The sequence below is a fragment of the Otolemur garnettii genome, unplaced genomic scaffold (assembly GCF_000181295.1).
Source record: "Otolemur garnettii isolate 467f Iridium unplaced genomic scaffold, OtoGar3 scaffold00010, whole genome shotgun sequence".
Classification (NCBI taxonomy): domain Eukaryota; kingdom Metazoa; phylum Chordata; class Mammalia; order Primates; family Galagidae; genus Otolemur; species Otolemur garnettii.
The window spans coordinates 247,746-269,020 of NW_003852405.1; the positions used below are offsets into that span (position 1 = coordinate 247,746).

Sequence of the window (21,275 nt, forward strand, 5' to 3'; positions counted from 1 at the left end):
TCACAGCTCACAGCAACCTCCAGCTCTTGGGCTTAAGTGATTCCCTTGCCTCAGCCTCCCAAGTAGCTGGGACTATAGGCATTTGCCACAATGCCTGGCTAGTTTTTGTTGCAGTTTGGCCAGCAGTGCCCTACTCACTGAGCCACAGGCACCACCCTATCATTCAATTTCTAAATCTTTTTTTCCTCTCTAAAACCACACTAAAACATTATCTTAAAAATTTGTAAAATAGTGCAAATAAAGACATATCCTTAGTGACCCAATTATTGCTAGCATTTCAGTGTATCCTTTTTTATTTTTATTTTTTTACAAATTGCACATAAGGTATGCAACATGCTGTTTTCATAAACATACAAAGTCTGGCAATTAAGTTCATGAATTCATTCTTGAAAAGGTGGTACATACTTTATTGCTTAATATCATTATGGTCACGTTTGAAGTACTCCCCTTGGGAAGCTATGCATGATATCAGTGCCTACCTAGTTCATCCTTCAAAGCAATTATGGAATTCTTTTTTTGGAATAGCCATCAGAACTGCTATTGTAGGAGGTCTGACAATTACGTTTGTAAACTTGCCACCAAGTACTTACATTGGCAGCACTGTACAAATGACTTGGTAAGATTTCCTAACCTTGGTGTATCAACGTCTCACAGCTGTGTTCACGCTGACATGTGGCGGTATCTTGCTAACATTCATTATTGTTATTGTGTGTTTTCATGTGCCATATAATGGCAGCTCCTATGGTCATTCCAGAAGGAGTTCTAAAATTGCTTTGAAGGGTGAACTAGACACTGGCCCTGGTGCATAGTTTCCCAAAGGGAGTACTTTGAAGGTGACTACAGTGATATTCAGCAATGAGGTATGTAGTAGTTTCTCTAGGATGAATTTTAAACTTCATTGTCAGACCTCATGGAATATATAGTGAAATGATTACTATGGTTAAGTGAATTAACCTATCCATCATCTTCCATAGCTACCTTCTGTTTGCCCTGTGGGAAGCGCACTTAAAATCTACTCTTAGCAAATTTCAGTATACAATGTTATTATTAATATTAACTATAGTTCTTCATTGATCCTAGTCTTTTTATCTAAGCCCATTATCACAGTTATAATCTAAGTCTAAAACATAATTTTAAATGTCCACATAACATTCATTTAAAAATAAAGACCATGAATTACTTATCTCCTGCTATTGTGCTCTCATTTATAGCTTATAAGATTTTTGATGATGACAATTATACCCCATCATTTTACAAATAAAAGACGCTCAAACAATATTTAGGGTTAACAAAAACAAGTAGAAATTTTCTTAATTTCAAATTTCCTAATATTGCCAATAATAACAAACATAAACCAGATTCATAGTCTTTTAAAGAATACTAAACTTTAATACAAAATCATGTATTGTGATAATTAAGCAGACTTTTCATTTTCCTCTAACATTGCTTATCACATTTCTTTTACATGTATCACTATTAAGAATCATCAGCATTTTAAAAAACCAGTAATACCTGTTGATAGTGAATCACAACCATGATCAAAAAGTTCTCCCAAAGGAGAACTACTATTGGTTCTTCTTGCCTGTTTCCCATCTATGGCATCCAGAGACTGGTAAATGAAAAGGCCACATGCACAAGCAATATATGCCCACAGAGGTGCCTGTGAAATAAAATAAGAGAGGCAGGAATAGTCAGAGTATTATTAATAGTTACCATTATTTGGCTGATGTATTTTTACCTAAAGACATTTATCTTTATTCTATAAAGAAGCACAGAGCTGTGGAAGAGAAGATTCAAGTGATACATAATGAAAAATGTATCGAAACAATTAGGATTGTAAGATAATTAAAAATTCCCTCCCTTTAAAGGTGCTCAGGCAGAAGCTGGGTAAGTACTTAGCAGGGATATTACAGAAATCCCATGAGATTAGTCTAGGTATCTTCCATGAGATTCTTCCCAACATTCAGATTCTAAATTGATTAAAGAATAATTTAATATAGTTTTCCCTAAAACTATACTATGGTATCTTTCAAGATGTTTGTGAGTATTACATGAAAAGAAAACCTCATGGAGGAAATATTAGATTAAACATCAAACAACGTTAAATAGATTTCCCTAATGCAGGACTTTTCCCTAGCCCTTTATATGGCTAATGTAACACTTAATAATCAAGAGAGGGGACATAAGATGGACCTATTTTCTACATTTATTTAAGCATGTAACTTATTTTGAAACATATCTCTACAATGGTCCATGGGACTACACTAGGAGATGATCCAGTGCACAGAGTGCTCAGAACATTATTTTTTAAATATTCATAGTCACATTTTCAAGGAATAGCTTTTCTTTTGCCAGAGAGAAAGTAAATCACTGGTATTGAATCTAGTGAGTCACTATGTATTAAAAAGGGGGAGCTTCTATTTGGGTTTTCTTTAAGAATATTTTACATCACTTTTCACAATTTTCCCATGTCCAGAACACGAAAAAGTTTTTATAATCACAAGATATTTCCTCAGATACCGGTTATCAAGTTATACTGTATTAAGCACTTACATTCAGTATATTCTGTACTACAGCAGGATTTCTCTCTGACAGAGGTCTATTTAATATTCAGTTATCAATAGGTAAGGACTATCTCTTAAAAGACTTTCTTGGGTCAGGTGTGGTGGCTCATGTCCGTAATCACAGCTACTTTGGAGGCTGAGGCAGGAGGATCCCTTGAAGCCAGCAGTTTAAGACCAGCTTGAGCAACTATAGCAAGACTCTGTCTCTTAATAAAGGTTTAACAAAATAAGCCGGTTGTACTGGCACGTGCCTATAGTCCCAGCTACTTGGGAGGCGAAGGTGTGAGGTTGAGTCCAGGAGTCCAATGCTGCAGCGAGCTATGATCAAGCCACCGTACTCCAGCTTGGGTGATAAGAGTAAAACTTTGTTTCTTGAAAACTTTTACCTTGGAGTTCTATATTTTAGGACACTGAGATATTAAAAGGATCATCATATATAGCTCCCCATAAGCCAGTTACAAACCCTGAAAGCAATAACTGTGGTTATGTAACAAGATTTTACAGGCAAGCAAAATGAATAGAGTAATTAATCTTGTGTTACTAAGAACCCTTCTTCTGAGCTTTGGGTCTACTGCTTCTTGCTCCTAAAGGAATTCAATAATGGTCTAGGACTATGTTGTTCTGTACAGTAGCCATCAGTCATGTGTGATTATTTGTTTAATTAAAATTAAATTAAAAATTCAGTCCCTTAGTCACCGTAGTCACAATTCAAATGCTCAATAGCTACATATAGCTACCATGTATCTACCAATAGATACCATGTTGGATCACAAAGATATACAATACTCCCATTAACACAAAAAGTTCTATTGGTTATCTCTGCTTTAGGAGACTACATGGTTAGGGACTTCTTGGGGTCTAACTTAGGATTTAATAAGGCAACGTGTTGCTGTGAAACAGAGACAACTTCAACTCTACTATACATATAAGACTAGAAAACAGAAGAATTATATACATAAAAAAGTAAAGTTTTCTTGTCTATTTTCCTTTCTTCCTGTGAATCTATAGAATACTAAACTACTATTTATAGACTTATCCTTATTCCCACTGTTTCATAACTTTCAGAGGAATTTTAACAAGAAAGCTTCCTAATTCAAGAAGTATGTATGATCTCAGCTGGTCAGATCCTGAGAGGACAGTGAATGAAGGAACTTATATATCAGTCAGAAAATCATTACATGTTTTGGTAGATGGGTAGGAAATCAGTAATCAAAAGCAATCAAAATCAGTAAGCAAAAAATCTTATCACAACCTGGCAATTAATCAACTTTTTATGCAAGTCAACTCATGTGAAAAATGTAAGAAACATGTGGTTTTACTGAACTGAAGAATTTACGTATACAAATATATACATATGCTGGTACAAAAAATAATTTTCTTTTTTGAGAGGATACATCAAAAAGTTGTTAAACATTAGCCCACTTTCAGCACTGGACCAATCATCCTGACAGAAAATCAACAAAGAAATCATTGGATTTAAACTATAGACCATAAGGAACTAAGAGAAGTTTACAAAACATTTCATGAAACAGTTACAGAATATACATCCTTACCAGCAGCACATGACACAGTCTCCAAGACAGACCATGATTAGGCTTCAAAACAAGTCCCAAGAAATTTTTCTTTAAATTGAAATCATATCAAGTATCTTCTTGGACTACAATGGATTAAACCAGGGGACTTTTGTAAACTGCACAAATACATGGAAATTAAACAATACATTCCTGACAACAAACAGATCTATGACGAAATTAAAAAGGAAATTAAAAATTTCTTGAAACAAAGGAAAATGATATAGCAAAAGCTACTGGATGTAGCAAAAGCAGTACTAACAGAGTGGTTTACAGCAATAAATGCCTACATCAAAAAAGTAAGAAGATTTCAAATAAACAGCCTAACAATGCACTTTAAAGAATTAAAAAGCAGGGCTCGGCGCCTGTGGCTCAATCGGCTAAGGCGCCAGCCACATACACCTAAGGTGGCGGGTTCGAATCCCCAGCCCGGGCCCGCCAAACAACAATGATGGCTGCAACCAAAAAATGGCCAGGTGTTGTGGCGGGTGCCTGTAGTCCCAGCTACTTGGGAGGCTGAGGCAAGAGACTCACTTGAGCCCAGGAGTTGGAGGTTGCTGTGAGCGTGATGCCATGGCACTCTACCCAGGGGGATAGCTTGAGGCTCCGTCTCAAAAAAAAAAAAAGAATTAAAAAGCAGGCGCAAACCAAACCCAAAAGTAGAAAAAAGAAAATAACACAGATCAGAACTAAGCAGAGACCACAGAAAAGTTGTTTTTTAAAAAAGATAAACAAAATTTACCATTAGCTAGACTGAAAAAAAAAAAGAGAAGACTCAAAATCAGAAACAAAAACGGACATATTACAACAGATAGAACAGAAATACAAAGGATCATTAGAGACTAATAGAAACAACTATATATCAACAAATTGGAAAACCTAGAGAAAATGGATAAATTCCTGGGTACACATAAGCTACCAAGATTGAACAAAGAAGAGAAAACCTGAACAGACCAATAATGAGTAACAAGACTGATTCAGTAATTAAGTTTCCTATCAAAGAACAGCCCTTGACCAGATGGCTGTACTACTAAATTCCAACAAATGTTTAAAGAGGAATTATTCTCAAACCATTCCAAAAACTTAAAGAGAGAATTCTTTCCAATTCATTCTAAGAAGCCCATTCTTACTACTCTTAATCAACATAGTACTGGCAACCACAGCCAAAACAATTAGGTAAGAGAAAGAAATAAAGGGGACACAAATTGGGAAAGAGTAAGTCAAACTGCCCTTCTTTGCAGATGACATGCTCTTACATACAGAAGGACAAAGACCCCATGATAATCTCAACAGATTCAGAAAAAGCACTCAACAGATTCAGTATCTTTTCCTGATAAAAACTCAACCAATGAGGTATAGAAGAAACATATCCCAATAAAGGCCATATATAGTATACCCACATCTAACACACCCTGAATGGAGAAAAACTAAAAACTTTTCATCTAAAAACTTGAAGTAGATAACAAGATGCTCATTCTTATTATTCTTAATCAACATAGTATTGGAAGTCATAGTCAGAGCAATTAGGTAAGAGAAAGAAAGGGTATACTAACCGGAAAAGAGGAAGTCAAACTGTCCTTTGCAGATGACATCTCTTACATATAGAAAATCCTAAAGACCTCACCAAAAACTCCAGGAATGGAAGAACAAATTCAGTAAAGTTGAAAGAATCAAAATTAACATATAAAATTATTAATATGCCTATAAACCAATAATGAACCGGCTGAAAAAGAAATAAAAGAAGCAATCCCATTTACGATAGCTACAAAAAAAAAATACTTAGGAATAAACTTAACCAAGGAGGTAAAAGAACGCTACAATACAGCTAAAAAATGTGAATGCCTGTCTAGTCCTAGAACAGTGGTTCAAAACCTTCCTGATGCTGTGACCCATTAATACAGTTCCTCATATTACAGTTCCTCATAATACAGTTCCTTATGGTTGGTGACCCCCAACCATAAAATTATTTTCATTGCTACTTCATAATTGTAATTTTGCTACTGTTATGAATTGTAATGTAAATATCTGATATGCAGGATTTATTTTCATTGTTACAAAGGGGTCGCAACCCAAGGCTGAGAACTGCTGCCCTAGAAAAAACAAAACAACGCTACAAAACATTGATGACACAAATGGAAGAGGACACAAATAAACAGAAAGACATCCAATGCTCATGGGTTGGAAGAATACAGAAGACCTCCATAGTTGTCCATCTCTTTAAGTTCATCTAATTTTCATACATCACATGTACTTAGTGGAAGTTCCTTATGCTGACCATCTCTGTACAGTGATCAGTTTTTCCATTCCCTTAGGTGATCAACTTATGAAGGTCTATTAAAATGACCATATTACCCAAAGCAATCTACAGAGTTAATGCAATCTCTGTCAAAATATCTATAACATTCTTCATAGAAATAAAAAAGCAATACTAAAATTCATATGGAACCATAAAAGACCCTAATTTGGTGAAGCAATCCTGACTTACTAGAGGCACCACACTATCTGACTTCAAAATATACTACAAAGCTATAGTAACCAAATGGTATGGTACTGGTATAAAAACAGATACACAGACCCAAGGAAATGAGAACCCAGAAATAAATCCATATATTTACGATCAACTGTTTTTTGACAAATATGCCAAGTGCACTGGGGAAAAGGACAGCATCGTCAATAAATGGTGGTGGGAAAACTGAACCATATGCAGAAGAATGAAACTAGACTGCTATCTCTTACTATACACAAAAATTAACTCAAAATGGATTGAAGACTTAAATGTATGACCCCAAATTATAAAACTAATTGAAGAAAACATGAGGGAATTCTTCAGAATATTGGTCTAAGTAAAGATTTTATGACTAAAATCTCAAAAGTGCAGGGGAAAAACCAAAAAACAGACAATAGAACTATAGCAAATTAAAAGTTTCTCCATAGCACAAGAAACAATCAACAAAGTGAAGAGACAACCTAATGAATAGGAAAAAATTAGTGCAAACTACACCTCTGACAATCAACTAATATCTAGAGTATAAGAACTCAAAAATCTTCACAGGAAAAAAAAAACCTAATAATCCAATTTAAAGATAGGTAAAGGGGCCAGGCGTGGTGGCTCATGCCTGTAATCCTAGCACTCTGGGAGGCCAAGGTGGCTGGATTGCCTGAGCTCACAGGTTCAAGACCAGCCTGAGCCAGAGTGAGACCGCATCTCTAAAAACAGCCAGGTATTGTGGAAGGCACCTGTAGTGCCAGTTACTTGGGAGGTTAAGACAAGAGAACTGCTTGAACCCAAGAACTTGAGGTTGCTGTGAGCTACGATGCCACAGCACTCTACTGAGGGTGACAAAGCAAGACTGTCAAAAAATAAAGAAAAAAAAAGATGGATAAAGGATCTAAACAGACAATTCTAAAAAATAAAAATAATAAAAAAAAAGACATATCATGTGAAAAATGTTCAACATCACTTACCATCAGGGCAATGCAAAGCAATACCACAGTAACATATCTCACCCCAGTTAGAATGGTTATTTTCAAAATGATAAGTAACAAATGCTGGTAATGATGTGGAGAAAAAGGAACTCTTACACACTGTTGGTAAAGAATGTTAATTAGTATAGCCATATGGAGAACAGCATGGAGGTTCCTTAAAACTAAAAATAGAACCCCTTTATGATCTAGCAATTCTACTACTGGGTACTTGTGCAAAGGAAAACAAACTTATATATTAAAGATATATCTGCTCCCCTATTGTAGCACTATTCACAACAGCTAAGATATTGAAGCAATACAAATGTCCATCAACAAAGGATTGAATAAAGAAAATGTGATATATATACATAACTATAGTCAAAAAAGAATGAAACGTCATTATTCCCAACAACATGGATGAGCCTGGGGGACATTCTGTTAAGTGAAATAAATCAGGCATAGAAAGATAACTCATGTTCTCACTCATATGTGGGAGCTAAAACATGTCGAGCTCACAGAAAGAGTGTACATTTGTAGTTACTAAAGGCTGGGAAATGTAGAGGAAGAAGAGGATAGGAGAATTTGTTTAGCAAATACAAATACAAAACTACAGTTAGATAGAAGAAATAAGTTCTAGTGCTCTATAGCACTGCACAGGATGAATATAGTTAACTATAATTTATTAGCTACCTTCAAACAGCTAGAAAGGAAGATTCCTATGTGTTCCCAACACAAAAAAATGATAAATGTTTGAGATAATAGATATGCTAATTGCCCTTATTTGATCATTACACATTGCATACATGTACCTAAATATCATTCACACGCCATAGATATGTAGAATGATTATGTGTCAAGTAATAATAAAAGGCAAAAAATATTTATAAAATTTTGGCACATATATGTTTGGGCAGATATACATATGAATTTTACTATTAAATATTTCAAACATACGAAAAGTTCTTAAAGAATAATGAACATCCATGACAAACCTCCTACCTTAAAAAATGTGATTGAAGCTCCATGAACAGTCCTTTCCAATCTGTCACATAATCTTCCCCCAAAGGTACTCACTAACCTGAATTTTGTCTTATTTCCATGTTTGCCTTTAGCAAACATTCTATTTTACATATATCCATACACAATTTACAAACAGTGGACTGTACACATATTTCTGCAAGTTGGTTTTCCATTCAATAAAATTAGGGGTGTGATTTTTTGAAAAAAATTGTTAAACAGTATTTTGAGGAGGGACTGGGGTAGGAATTGGGAAAGAGAAGACAGGTAAAAAAGGGATAATACTACTTTTTGTTTTATAGTTTTGCTTGAATTTTTTCTTTTTTTTTTTGTTTCTTAATTTCTTTCCCTCTTTCCCTCCCTTCCTTCTTTTTTCCTTTCTTTCTCTTCCCTCCTTCCCTTCCTCCCTCTCTTCCTTCCTTCCTTTTTATTGTTTGGGATTCATCAAGGGTACAAAAGATTAGGTTACACTGATTGCATCTGTTAAAGTCCCTCTTATAATTGTGTCCCGCCCCCAAGAGGTGTGCCATACACTATGGCCCCCCAACTCCCTTCCCCTCTCCCCACTCTCATTTCACTACCCCTTTCCTTCTATCAGCTCTTCTTCTGCCTTCATATTAGAATTGAGTAGTTTGGTTTCTTGCTTCTCCAGTCTTGTGATATTTTATTAAGAATGTGTTTCACCTCCATCCAGGTTAATATAAAAGTCTCCACTTTTTTTAACAGCTAAATAGTAGTCCATGGTATACATATACCACAGCTTGTTAATCCATTCCAAGTGGTGGGCATCTAGGTTGTTTCCACGTTTGGGCAACTGTAAATTGAGCTGTGTTAAACAATCTAGTGCAAATGTCCTTATGAGAAAAGGATTTTTTTTCTTCTGGGTAGATGCCCAGTAATGAGATTGCAGGCTCAAATGGGAGGTCTAATTTGAGTTCTCTGAGGATTCTACATACTTCCTTCCAAAAAAGGTTATATTATTATACTCTGGCTTCTCTTCAGATCGCAAAAAAGGTTATATTAGTCTGCAGTCCCAACAGAAGTGTAAAAGTGTTCCCTTCTCTCCACAACCATGCCAGTGCCTGCAGCTTTGAGACTTTGTGATGTGGGCCATTCTCACTGGGGTTAGATGATATCTCAGGGTAGTTTTGACTTACATTTCTCTGATGATTAGGGACAATGAACATTTTTTCATGTTTGTTAGCCGTCCATCTGTCTTCTTTAGGGAAGGTTCTATTCATGTCTCTTGCCAGTGAGATGTAGGATTGTTTGGTCTTTTTTTGTTGATTAATTTGAATTCTCTGTAAAGTCTAGTTATCAAGCTTTTGTCTGTTCACTATATGCAAATATCTTTTCCCATTCTGCAGGCTGTTTGGTTATTGTTTCCTTAGCTGTGCAGAAGCTTTTCAGTTTAATTATGTCCCATTTGTTTACTTTTGTTGCTGTTGCAATTGCCATGGAAGTCCTCTTCATACAGTCTTTCATCAGGCCGATGTCTTCAAGTGTTTTCCTCACACTTTCTTCAAGGATTTTTAGTTTCATTCCCTCCATTTTGAATCAATTTTTGTAAGTGGTGAGAGGTGTGGGTCCAATTTCAGTCTTTAACATTCGGTTATCCAGTTCTCCCAACTGGATAGGGAGATAGGGATTATTAAATAGGGATTCCTTCCCCTATTCAATTGTTAGGTGCAGATCCGAATGTATTAAAATAGGCCATGGCTGTCTACCACGATAGGCTCTTAACCTCTGTAATCTTCAGTAAGATATGTAAATTCACTAAGTCACACTTTTATCTTTTTAAATATTATTTTGTGGTATTATGGGGATTAAGTAAGATCATGCATTTAGGGTACCTAGAATATAATGCTCAAAATGGTAATGGTTACTGTTTTATTGGTCCAAAAGTGTATGTTTTTGGTTTATCAAAGATCAAGTGGCTATAAGATGTTTGGCTTCTATTGGGTTTCAAATGTCAATGTCTCTATTTTTGTGCCAATACCATGCACTATGGGTCACTATGGCCTTCTAGTATAGCCTAAAGTCTGGAAGGGTGATATCCCCAGCTTCGTTTTTATTACTAAGAATTGCCTTGGCTATATGGGTTTTTTTCTGGTTCTACAGAAAATGAAGAATTATTTTTTCCAAATCTTGAAAGTAGAAGTTAACTGGGAAGTGAGATCAAGCAAAATGCATTTTAATTTTCTTTTTACTTTTTTCTTTGCTAAAAAAGTCTAACAAGTTGTTTTTAAGTTAGATAAAAAGCATGAAACCTAGCAGTATGTATAAAAACAAAAACAAATGAGCATTTAAACAAAAAAACCTCTTAGGACCATATTTCAAAAGGACATTTAAAGTTGACAGAACTCTATCACTTCTCAGATTTTTGGCTAAGATCAAGTGTAAATTTCACAGAACTCTTATTGGTAGCAATATAGCTGAGATCTGGTTTTCATGTATATAAAAGAGATAAATGCCAACTTCCTTTATCTATCTTATGTGGCAAGGGTAACTCCAGTATATTAACATATGTCAAGTTGCAAGACAAATTCCAAATTAACTTATGATACTAAAACCAAAGCTACTTACTAAGGATGATGTTTAAATACTTAGTGAGAAATAAGTCAAGGGAAAATTTTGGTATTGTATATAAAAAGAGAAATCTACATTTCTACCTTAAGAATTTGAAAAATAAGCCCTTATTTTCCTTTCTTATCTATTAAGAAGTTTGCTTTTTCTAACAACGACAACAACTCTTATGAAACCTTTACAATAATGACTTGTTTTCTACCAGAAAGACTGGTAATCAGAAACTCTGATCCATCAAAATAATCTGTAATATAAAAAATATATAAAAAGTTCATAATAGTGTACAGTAGACTTGAGACTTAGTAGTCACCTACTGGTATAAGGTCCAAAAGAATTAGATATATAATGAATTAGAATTTTCCTGGGTGATAAATTTATATAATTCTTTCATTGTATAAAATGCTGATAAAAATGTATGAAAACTTCAATAAAGAAGTTAGATAAATTTGTGACTCCACGTATTATGTATTATTAGAGGCTATCAGCAACGGGACGGGGATTATAGGGAAGAACAGGCTATATACATAATCTTTTGGACCAATGAAACAATAACCATTACCATTTTGGGCATTATATTCTAGGCACCCTGAATGCATGATCTTTCTTAATCCCCATAATATCATAAAACAATATTTAAAAAGATAAAAGTGTGACTTAGTGAATTTACGTATCTTACTGAAGATCACAGAGGTTAAGAGCCTATCGTGGTAGATAGCCATGGCCTATTTTACATTCTAATCTGTGCCTAACCAGGATTTCTGCCATGCAGCTATAAATGCATCTAGGTGTATAGTTTATAGGATAATACCTTCTCTTAAAAAGAAACAAACAGCTGGGTGTGGTGGCTCACACCTGTAATCCCAACACTGTGGGAGGCTGAGGAGGGAGGATTGCTTGAGCTCAGGAATTCGAGGCTTGTCTGAGCAAGAGTGAGACCCAGTCTCGTGTAAAAAAATGGAAAAACCCAGCTAGGTGCCACAGTTAGCACCTGTAATCCCAGTGGCTTCAGAGGCTGAGGCAGCAGGAGGTCCACAGCCCGAGTCTGAGGTTGCACTCAAACGCCATTGCACTCTGCTCAGGGCATAGGATAGAACTCTGTCTTGACAGGAAAAAAAAAAAAAGGCAACAAACTGGCTTATATTATACCTTTATTCTTCCCAGCAGCAATTCTGAAAGATTCCCATTCTGGAAGTCTCCCCAAAGGTTTAACAAATTCTAGAGTTGCTCCAATAGTTTCTAATCACTTAAGAACAGAGGCCAAGGTAACTGATATACTGAGTCATTCAATAAATGACTATCAGTAGCTGAGCTACCTTTGAATCTGTTCTCAATCCCTTATCCACATTCCAGAACTAGGTTAGGGCTATTGTAGGGCTTCCTAGAAGCAAGCCACCTCCTTGTTCTATTATATAGCTATGTATATGTGTGATCTGGACAAACTCCTCTGGAAATAGTGGTTAGTTTATCAAGTAAGCCCCAGGCAAAACAGCTCAAAAGAGGTGATAAAGGATCCCAACATATTTAAACAATCACACTGGTTTTTGTATTTTTAACTATCCTGATTAAAGTACAGCAAGATAGTTATGAAAATGAGGAAAACCCAGAAATATATTCATAAAATCTGTACGAACTATATTTGTATATATAGAAAGAGAAATTAAAATAATGGTATTTAAGAGTAGGGAAAAATACCTGTAAAAAGACAGGAATCACATGTTTTATGGATACACATGACACTCAATAGCTATTCACTTTACACATGTATTTATTTAAGAAATACATGTGTAAATAAATGTAGTGATGAAAACAGGAATAAAGGATTGGTTGGTAGAAACTTTATCAAAAGGCAAATCATTTGAAAAGGCTACATTAAAAAATATATATATATAACTTCAAGCTTAACACAAGATAGGGATTATTGAGGCCATTGTGATTTCATATAGTTTAGAGTCATTTTTAGCTAAAAATGAGCTTCTATCTCCTTGGGGTAGCTCAGATGATGATTCTGATTAATCCAGGTAGAATAAATGTTTCTGATTTTCCTTTATCTGCCTAATACCTTACTTTAATTTGGTAAGAAAAATTTAAAACCAAAGAAATAAACATCAATTTGCCCACTGTGATGAAGAGTTCTAGTTATGATTTCAAGTAATGGTACAGAAGGTAATAGAGGATAACAGTACAAGAGAGGCTTGGATCTGAGAAGGCCTAGGGAGGGAGTCTTTGTAAGCAATACCATGCTTCCTTTCTTAATGACAACCAGAGCAGAAAAGGAACAGGAAATACATTATGTTGACTTTTTCTTACACTTCCTTTGCAAGTTGTTAGCGTTATAACAACAAACCTACAGGCTATCAGTCACATGTTTACAGGAAAAGAAAAGGGAAATTTAACAATTCTCACTAGAATGGAAAGTATACTTTCGATAAGACTGGTTCTCAGTCATGCCATCTCAAATACCAGGCTCTTTCTATGATATTTAAATTTTTTCTTAGACTTTACTCAGCCATTTTATAAAATGAGATAATATTTTTCTGTAAAGAATAGAAGTTTAGTGATTTTATAAGGTAAATTTTGTGTTAATTGCTGCTAACATTAATTTTTATGTTTCTGGTATACAACAAATTTTGAGATTTATTAAGAAATTCCTCTTACCTGCTCTGTAGCTGTAGGACAATAGAAAACTAATAAAATAGTTGTACAGATGTTTATCGACAGTCCAATGATGGTGATGAGATTGGGGGCAATCCAGGAAGGCACTCTTCCAACTAGCCATTCCCAATATCCTTGCATTAAGGGCTCAAGCAGGGACCGTCCGGCACTCTGATATCTGTGTTCTTCTAGCCGTTTTAGTTGGTGTCTTGACAATGGTGGTGTGGGTAACTGAAACAATTTATTTAAAACACACCCTGTAGTACTTGTATGCCCAAAGCCCACAGGGGACTCTGGGTGAGAATCCCCATATCTCTTCCTCGTTGACCGATGCCCACTCATGGATCTTAGTTTTCTTATATTTGGAAAGAGTAATTTATCTTGTTTTGTAGCTTTCTGTGGTTGGTGCTTACCTGAAAAAAAAAGATACATATGTCAGCTACTACTTATATTTTATGTCAACATCAGTAAACAAAGAAAAAAATTCAAACTGCTAGTAGAATAATAAATATCAAATATGATCAGAATCAGGAAACTGATGTTGTTTCTAGTTCTTACTAAAGCAATAAAACGTCACCTTTAATGTTTCTGTTTATATGACTTCGAAGCTCACAGTCACTTCACAAAAATGGAAATCGAGGTACCATAGCTGGAAAATTAGCATTAACATCAAAGAAATGACTTGAATGAAATAAATCTTAAACTAGGCTTTAATTTAATGATATAATATTTACTGAGCAGTTACTATATATTAAAAACTTTAAGAACTTTTTATATGTTAATTCATTTAATCTTCACAACAGCCCTAGAAGGTAGGGATTGTTAATTATCCCTATGTTTTTGCAACAGAAAAAGAAACTAAACCACAGTGAGGCTAATTAACTTGTCCAAATCACATAGCTAGTTGGTATTCAAACGATACAGGGGCTTCTGTTTACATTCTATCAAAAGGTAAAATGTCTTATGGCAGAGAGGTATGTAGATGGTATTCTAGGTGGGGGCAAATAGCAAGGAAAAACATTAAGACAATATATATGTATTAGCAGAATAACCAACCTGATGAACTGAAGAAGCAGTAAGGAAAAAAGTTCAAATGGCTTAAGTAATGACTGTTGATAAAGGACCTTGAATTCAATCCAAGTGTTTATACTTGATTTAGAAAAGATTAACAATAACAACATAATAAAAATAAAAAGTAATTAAGTAGCATAAGAAAATAATTACATGAGTATTTCCATTATTAATAGGGTAGCTCTATATATTCATCAGAATGGAAAAGGTAATGTGAACAATTAAAAATTAGTGTCTATACTACTCAAAGCAATCTATAGATTCAATGCAATCCTCATTAAAATACCAACATCATACTTGAAGAACTGGAAAAAATACTTCTTCATTTTGTATGGAACCAGAGAAAAATTCATACAGCCAAGGCAATTTTTAGTAATAAAAACAAAGCCAAAGGTATCACTCCACTAGACTTTAAATTATATTACAAGTCCACAGTGATCAAAACAGCACGGTATTGGTTAAAAAAAAAAAATAGAGACACAGACACATGGAACTGAAAAGAAATCCAAGAGATGAAACTAGTCTCATACAGCCATCTGATCTTTGATAAACAAAACAAAGGCACATACTGGGGAAAAGAATCATTATTCAATAAATGGTGCTGGGAGAACTGGATAACCACATGTATAAGACTGAAACCAGGCCCACGCCTTTCATCACTTACAAAAATTGACTCAAGATGGATAAAAGATTTAAATCTGAGACATGAAATGATAAAACCCTAGAAGAAAGTGTGGGAAAAATTCTTAAGGATGTTGGCCTGGGCAAAGATCTTAGGAAGAAGATCAAACATAAACAAATGAAACTAAATGGAACTAAATTAAACTGAAAAGCTTCTGCACAGCTAAAGACACAATTAAAGCAAACAGACAACCTATAGAATGGGAAAAGATATTTGCATATTGAATCTGACAAAGGCGTGATGCAAAAAAATCCCACCACTGGTGAAGAGACAAGAACAGAACCTTCCCTGAGGAAGAAAGACAAATGGCTAACCAACATTTGGAAAAATATTCATCGTCCCTAATCATCAGAGAAATGCAAACCCAAACCACCCCAACATATCATCTATCCCCAGTGAGAATAGCCCACATCCCAAAAGCCCACAGTTGCAGATGCTGTAGGGATGTGGAGAGAGGGGTTGCTATGAGCTGAAATGCCATGGCACTCTACCCAGGGCGACAGCTTGAGGCTCTGTCTCAATAAATAAATAAATAAATAAATAAAAAGAAAAGTTTAGTCAACTCCATTTGTATTGTATTACTGCAGTGTTCCACTTTTCATTGTAAGAAAACAACGACAACATGTTGAGGATGCTAGCTTTCTTTTGGCACTAAACAGCTATAAGCAACTGATCCTAATGGTTTTAAGTTTGACCATTTGGCAGGACTAGTTGATAAACTGATACTTTCCTTCTCAGCACCTCCCCCCACCCCATGACCTGAATTTATTCTAAACCTTCTATTTCTCTTTCAGAAAAAAATCTACATTTTGCAAACCTTTTTAGATGTAGCCATTGTATAATTTATACGTGAAAAGAGGCAATTAGTTTTCTTTGCCAACCTTGCCAATATTTCAATTTGGCAACACTGTCTCTATGAAGCTGTTAGCAACAACATCACAAATACAAATTCAGATACATGTAGTCCCTGACATATGGATGGCTACTTTATTTCAACACATACAAATAGCCAGAGAGGCTGATATCACTGCCATAGGTCCAGTTCCACTTTTCCCTTCACCCACCACATCTGAGACTGGGTGCCAGGGTCATTAAAACCATTTTAGAAAAAAAGAGAAGCCTTGGAATTTTAGCAAGTGAAAAGCAAGCCTATTTTGAGACAGCAAGATAAGAAAAGGTAAGTGGCTATAATAGGAAGATCATACTTAGAAAGGAAAAAAAAGGTGTATGATGGAAACATGGAAAAAGAGTACAAATACTATCATGAAAGTTATTTTAGACATTTGAGATTTTGATATGGAGTCAGGTTTATGCTCAAAAGGATGAGCAAAAATTGTCCCCCTTTCTTATCACAGTATAAGGAACAAAAACAGAAAAAAATAAAATTATTGCTAGCTATAACCTAGAAACCTAGACAGCAGTCAAATTAGTTTTTGTGAGAAAACAGATTCCAAGTTTCAAAATCTGAATGCAGTGAATAAGAAAAGGTCCCAGCTCCTCGTCCAGTGGGAGAATAGCCAAAAACCTGTAAACAAGCAGTGTTACATATTGTGATAAGTATTATGAGGAAAACAATGTTCTGAGCCAGAAATATTTGGGAATGCACTTTAAATAGGGTAGCTGAAGTCTCTGAAGCAGTTTTTATACTAAACTTAGAGGGAAAGGAAGGGCCAACAATTTTAAGAGCATGAGAAAAAATAGTCCAAGAAAGTGGAACATGCTCTGAGGTAGAAAAGAGTTTACCTTGTTCAGGTACCTGAGACATCTCTGACGATGCACAGTAGCGAAACAGATGGCAGAGCATGATAAAATCAAGTTCGAAGAGTCAGAAAAGGCAAAGGGGTAGTTGAGATTTTGTTCTGATGTAATGAAAAGCACCAAATGAGGTTATAAAGAAACCTATAATTTTGGAGAACAGCCAAAATTATATTGAGGATGGTTTCAAAAATCATAATAGTAAAAGTGAATATTTTAAACTGTATAGAATTCTCAACCACTGTGATTCTGGAATACTGACCACAGTCCCATAGCTATTGTAACATTTCCACTTGTAATCAGTAAATTCCCTTCCTCTGTTATAATCTGGCTCTGGTGTCCTGCTCCCTTCATAACATTTATCACAATTTCACCTTTTATTTTTTTATTTTTTTTTTTACTTTTTCTCTCTCTTCCTCACACTGCACTGTATGCTCCTTGAGTGCAGGGGCAATGTCAGTCTTGTTAATATTCTTTTCCTACAAACTCACATCAGATTGACTACTAAGCAGGCAATCAGTACTTACTGAACAATGAACAAATATGATTCATATAGTAATTAATAACCATTCAGCTGTTCTAGATATTGAGTAAACAGAAAGACTGAAATGTAACATTCCATATCCCCAAGAAGCCCAAAAGGGGAAAGAATCTTGTAAACGGTTTAGTTAAACCATGCTGTCAACATACTATTTTTTAAGTCACAGGATGAGAAAACATATGGTCTGACAAATAATTTTCAACAGACATGAATATCTACGTGAAAAGCCCAATAAAGGTACAAAAATAGAATCAGGGATATTTAATAAATACTTTTCCTAAATTCATTAACATTTTGAGGGTCTTAAAAAGTCTGTCATATAGAACATCTGTGCTTATAGTCTCTGAAGTTAATACGTAGCCTGTGTGGAGTTGTGTGGACTTCAGCACGGGGAACATCTGAAAGTACCCTATTTAAAAAAAACAAAAACAAAACTCTGACTGCTGAGCAGAGCAAAAGGTAAGCTTACACAATATTCAACCTGTTGTGTGAAATTCCGGAATTTCCAACCCCCACCATGTCTAAGGGTGCCAAGTTTTGATCTGCACTGATTCAGCGGTACATTTACAGTTCTTTCATTGGAAGTTGTTACTACAGGGCTCTTTCCCATCTTTACCACATTCTAAAGGAAAACAGTCATGGCTGACACTACTGGGGAAGCAGAACAAATTATAAGGAAAAGAAGGAGAAAAGGAATTTCCAAATTATAAGGAAGGAAGAAAAAAAATGAATAGGCATACAGGATTAAGTTCAGTTTTATCTAACAAGTGGTACATAGAGCAAGTTAACAAAAACAAAAGCCTTTTTAGCAGACTTGGAAGCAAAAACAGTACTGTGTGATACAACTTAAATCTAGCGTTTTGGTGAAGTGAAACCTTGCATTCCTTAGAAAAGGAAACTTTCTGCCCCCTAAAAAAAAAAAAAAAAAAGAGCAAAAGCCTGTCATTTTATAATTTTTTCAGTCCCTTAAAAAAGAGTAGTATTACATGACCCACAGAAAGAATATCACCAGCACCCTTAGTCAGCTCAAAGAACAAATCCGCAGCCCAGAAAACTCAGAAATTGTCTGTGCAATAAAATGTAATTGACTTTAGTTTGAGATACAGATTTACCTAAATAAAAGGGTTGTAAAGACAAGCTGTACAAGGGGCTTTACTTAGGTTTTCTCAGCACAGAACAAAAATATAGCAAAATGCTTTTAGAACACCAGTCTCAAATTTTATGCAAATGCCAATCGTTCTAAATTAGTAATGTTTTAAATACCCTACCACAGTCTAACTTGTGTTCCAAGTCAGTCCGTTCAATACACACGATTTGAACACATTCCTAGTTTGAGAGCAGGAACTGAATCTTTAGTTTCTGTCCACATGCAGAGTAAGATACTAAATATTGAACAACTATGAATTTGGTGACTATTGTAATGTGGTCTCACTGATGAACTAAGAGTCCAAACGAAGTTATGTATTTAATACCAATGATGCAAAATGGCAAAAACGACACAAACATGCCAAGCGCTGAACTGGAGAAAACAAGTTAAACACGGCTAAATGTAAAATCCCATACATCCAGCGTCCCCGGGAACACCGACAACACAACGGTCCTTTCTCCTTCCAAGAATACTGCTGAAACAAGCTCTGGCAATCTCAGCGCTTGTCAATATAGGCTGAAATTTCTAGAAAAGTTGCGGACCAGGAAGCGATGCCGGGCCACAAAACACCAGCACTGCATTCCTAGGGGGAGGCACACCCGACACGGGATGCCACACGGTTTGTGGACTTGGCAGCATCTGGTAAGGAGGGTGTGGACCTGACAGGCAAGGTCGGTTGGGGAAGGGTAGTGCCCCCAGACCTCGGCCCGCCCAGCGCTACTCCGCCGAGAAGCTCCTTATAACGATACTTGGCTCTCACACAATAGTCCCCCGGCTCCCGCTCCCGGAGCTTGTCACCCCACTTCCCCACACTGGGGCAGAAGAGCAGTCAACCCCTCGCCCTCCCCACAACACCGCGCGCGAGGCAACCCTGCGCGAGCAAGGACGGCGTTCGCCTCCCTCGAGTCGATACACAGCTTATAATCCAGTGCCCCACCCCAGAGCATCCAGCCCTCTTCTGCACTCTTCCTGGGAGAAGTGCCTCCCACCACGTCCTCTACACCCTGTAACCAAGACCGGCAGCCTTACCCAGACCCCTACACGCACACCCCTGAAGATAACACCTCCGACTCCAGCCGACTGGGTGACTCCGATCAGCGGCAGCACCTTCGCGACACTTTCGTGATTGCCGTAAAGGGAGACAGGGTCGGAACTAGCTGCGGCGCGGGCTCGGGCGCGTTCACGGCCCGGGGCTGGCCTGGCTGTTCGGGAGCGCGCTCCAGTGCCCCACCCTACCCGGGCACCCTTCGCTGAGAGCTGTGAGCCGGTTAAGGCAGACAGAAAACTGAGGGAAGGAGGACTGGCCCTGGGAGCTCACACGGTCTAGAAAGGTTCATCAAAAATTGGGATCTGGAGGGTCGAGGAAGTGGGAGCAGCCAACCTACCTACCTACGCCCCAACCTGCGTAGCGGGCGCGCGAGAATCCAGGTGGCTCACCTACTTTCCAGGGTCTGCGCTGTGCAGGTCGCTGGTGGCGTGAGTCGCGGGTGGTCTGTATGGGACCTGGGAGGTAGCGGCTATTTGGGTGAGTGCAGGCTGGGCTCAAATCACCGCGCTCCACCTTTCTATCCCCTTTCTGTCGCCCATCGTCCTTGCAGGCCCAAGGAGTACTTAGTGTCCAGCTCTGTCTTGTTTCTTCCCCTGGTCTCAGGCAAAGCGTAGCCGAGATCTTTAAAGGCCTAGTGCTTCGAGCCTCTGGATAAAATCCCGGTCTGACTCGTTCCTCTGGTTTTGTTTTAAACAGTTGCTGAGAATCTTCGCCTCGGTCCCACTAAAACTACGGTTGAGTGCCGGTTACTGTTGTCACTTCTGGGCTCGGATACCTTGGTGTCGGTGGTGGGGGGAGGTAAGTTTGAAATTGAGATTCGTGATGACCTTGTGTGTATCGGCCGCTCAGTCAACTAACTACACGCAGTTCTAGCACAGGTGTTGGACCCCTAACAGAAGGAAAATTGCTAGTCCTAGGTATCTACAGGGAGTAAACCATAGAAATAATCTTTCAGTTCTCCCAAATTTTAATTTATAAATCAGTACCCAAATGCAACTCTGTATTTTATGTTGTGCCTTTAGACTGTCTTCATTTCTCACCGATGTATCATTTGATGTAATTTATAAAAATGTTACTTAATCCAGGGCGGCGCCTGTGGCTCAAAGGAGTAGGGCGCCAGCCCAATATGCCGGAGGTGGCGGGTTCAAACCCAGCCCCGGCCAAAAACTGCAAAAA

The 21,275-nt window shown here is 36.9% G+C and overlaps 2 protein-coding genes across 3 annotated transcripts in view; one reads left to right on the forward strand and one right to left on the reverse strand.

Annotated features, from left to right (window-relative positions):
- CEPT1 (choline/ethanolamine phosphotransferase 1) overlaps positions 1-20,220 on the reverse strand; it is a 44,889-nt gene extending 24,669 nt beyond the window's left edge. Inside the window, exons 1-3 of one of the 2 annotated variants that reach the window (XM_012801709.2) lie at positions 20,081-20,220; positions 13,859-14,268; positions 1,513-1,660 (exon numbers count right to left, since the gene is read on the reverse strand). In XM_012801709.2, the coding sequence (XP_012657163.1) occupies positions 1,513-1,660; positions 13,859-14,197 (487 nt within the window). In that variant the 5' untranslated portion in view covers positions 14,198-14,268; positions 20,081-20,220. The remainder of the gene's footprint in view (positions 1-1,512; positions 1,661-13,858; positions 14,269-20,080) is intronic. The other variant, XM_012801710.2, reaches the window with a different exon arrangement.
- A 62-nt stretch (positions 20,221-20,282) lies between these two features.
- Positions 20,283-21,275, forward strand: part of DRAM2 (DNA damage regulated autophagy modulator 2) — a 27,051-nt gene continuing 26,058 nt past the window's right edge. Inside the window, exons 1-2 of the mRNA XM_012801765.2 lie at positions 20,283-20,479; positions 20,796-20,897. The gene's annotated coding sequence lies outside the window, so the exon portion shown is untranslated. The remainder of the gene's footprint in view (positions 20,480-20,795; positions 20,898-21,275) is intronic.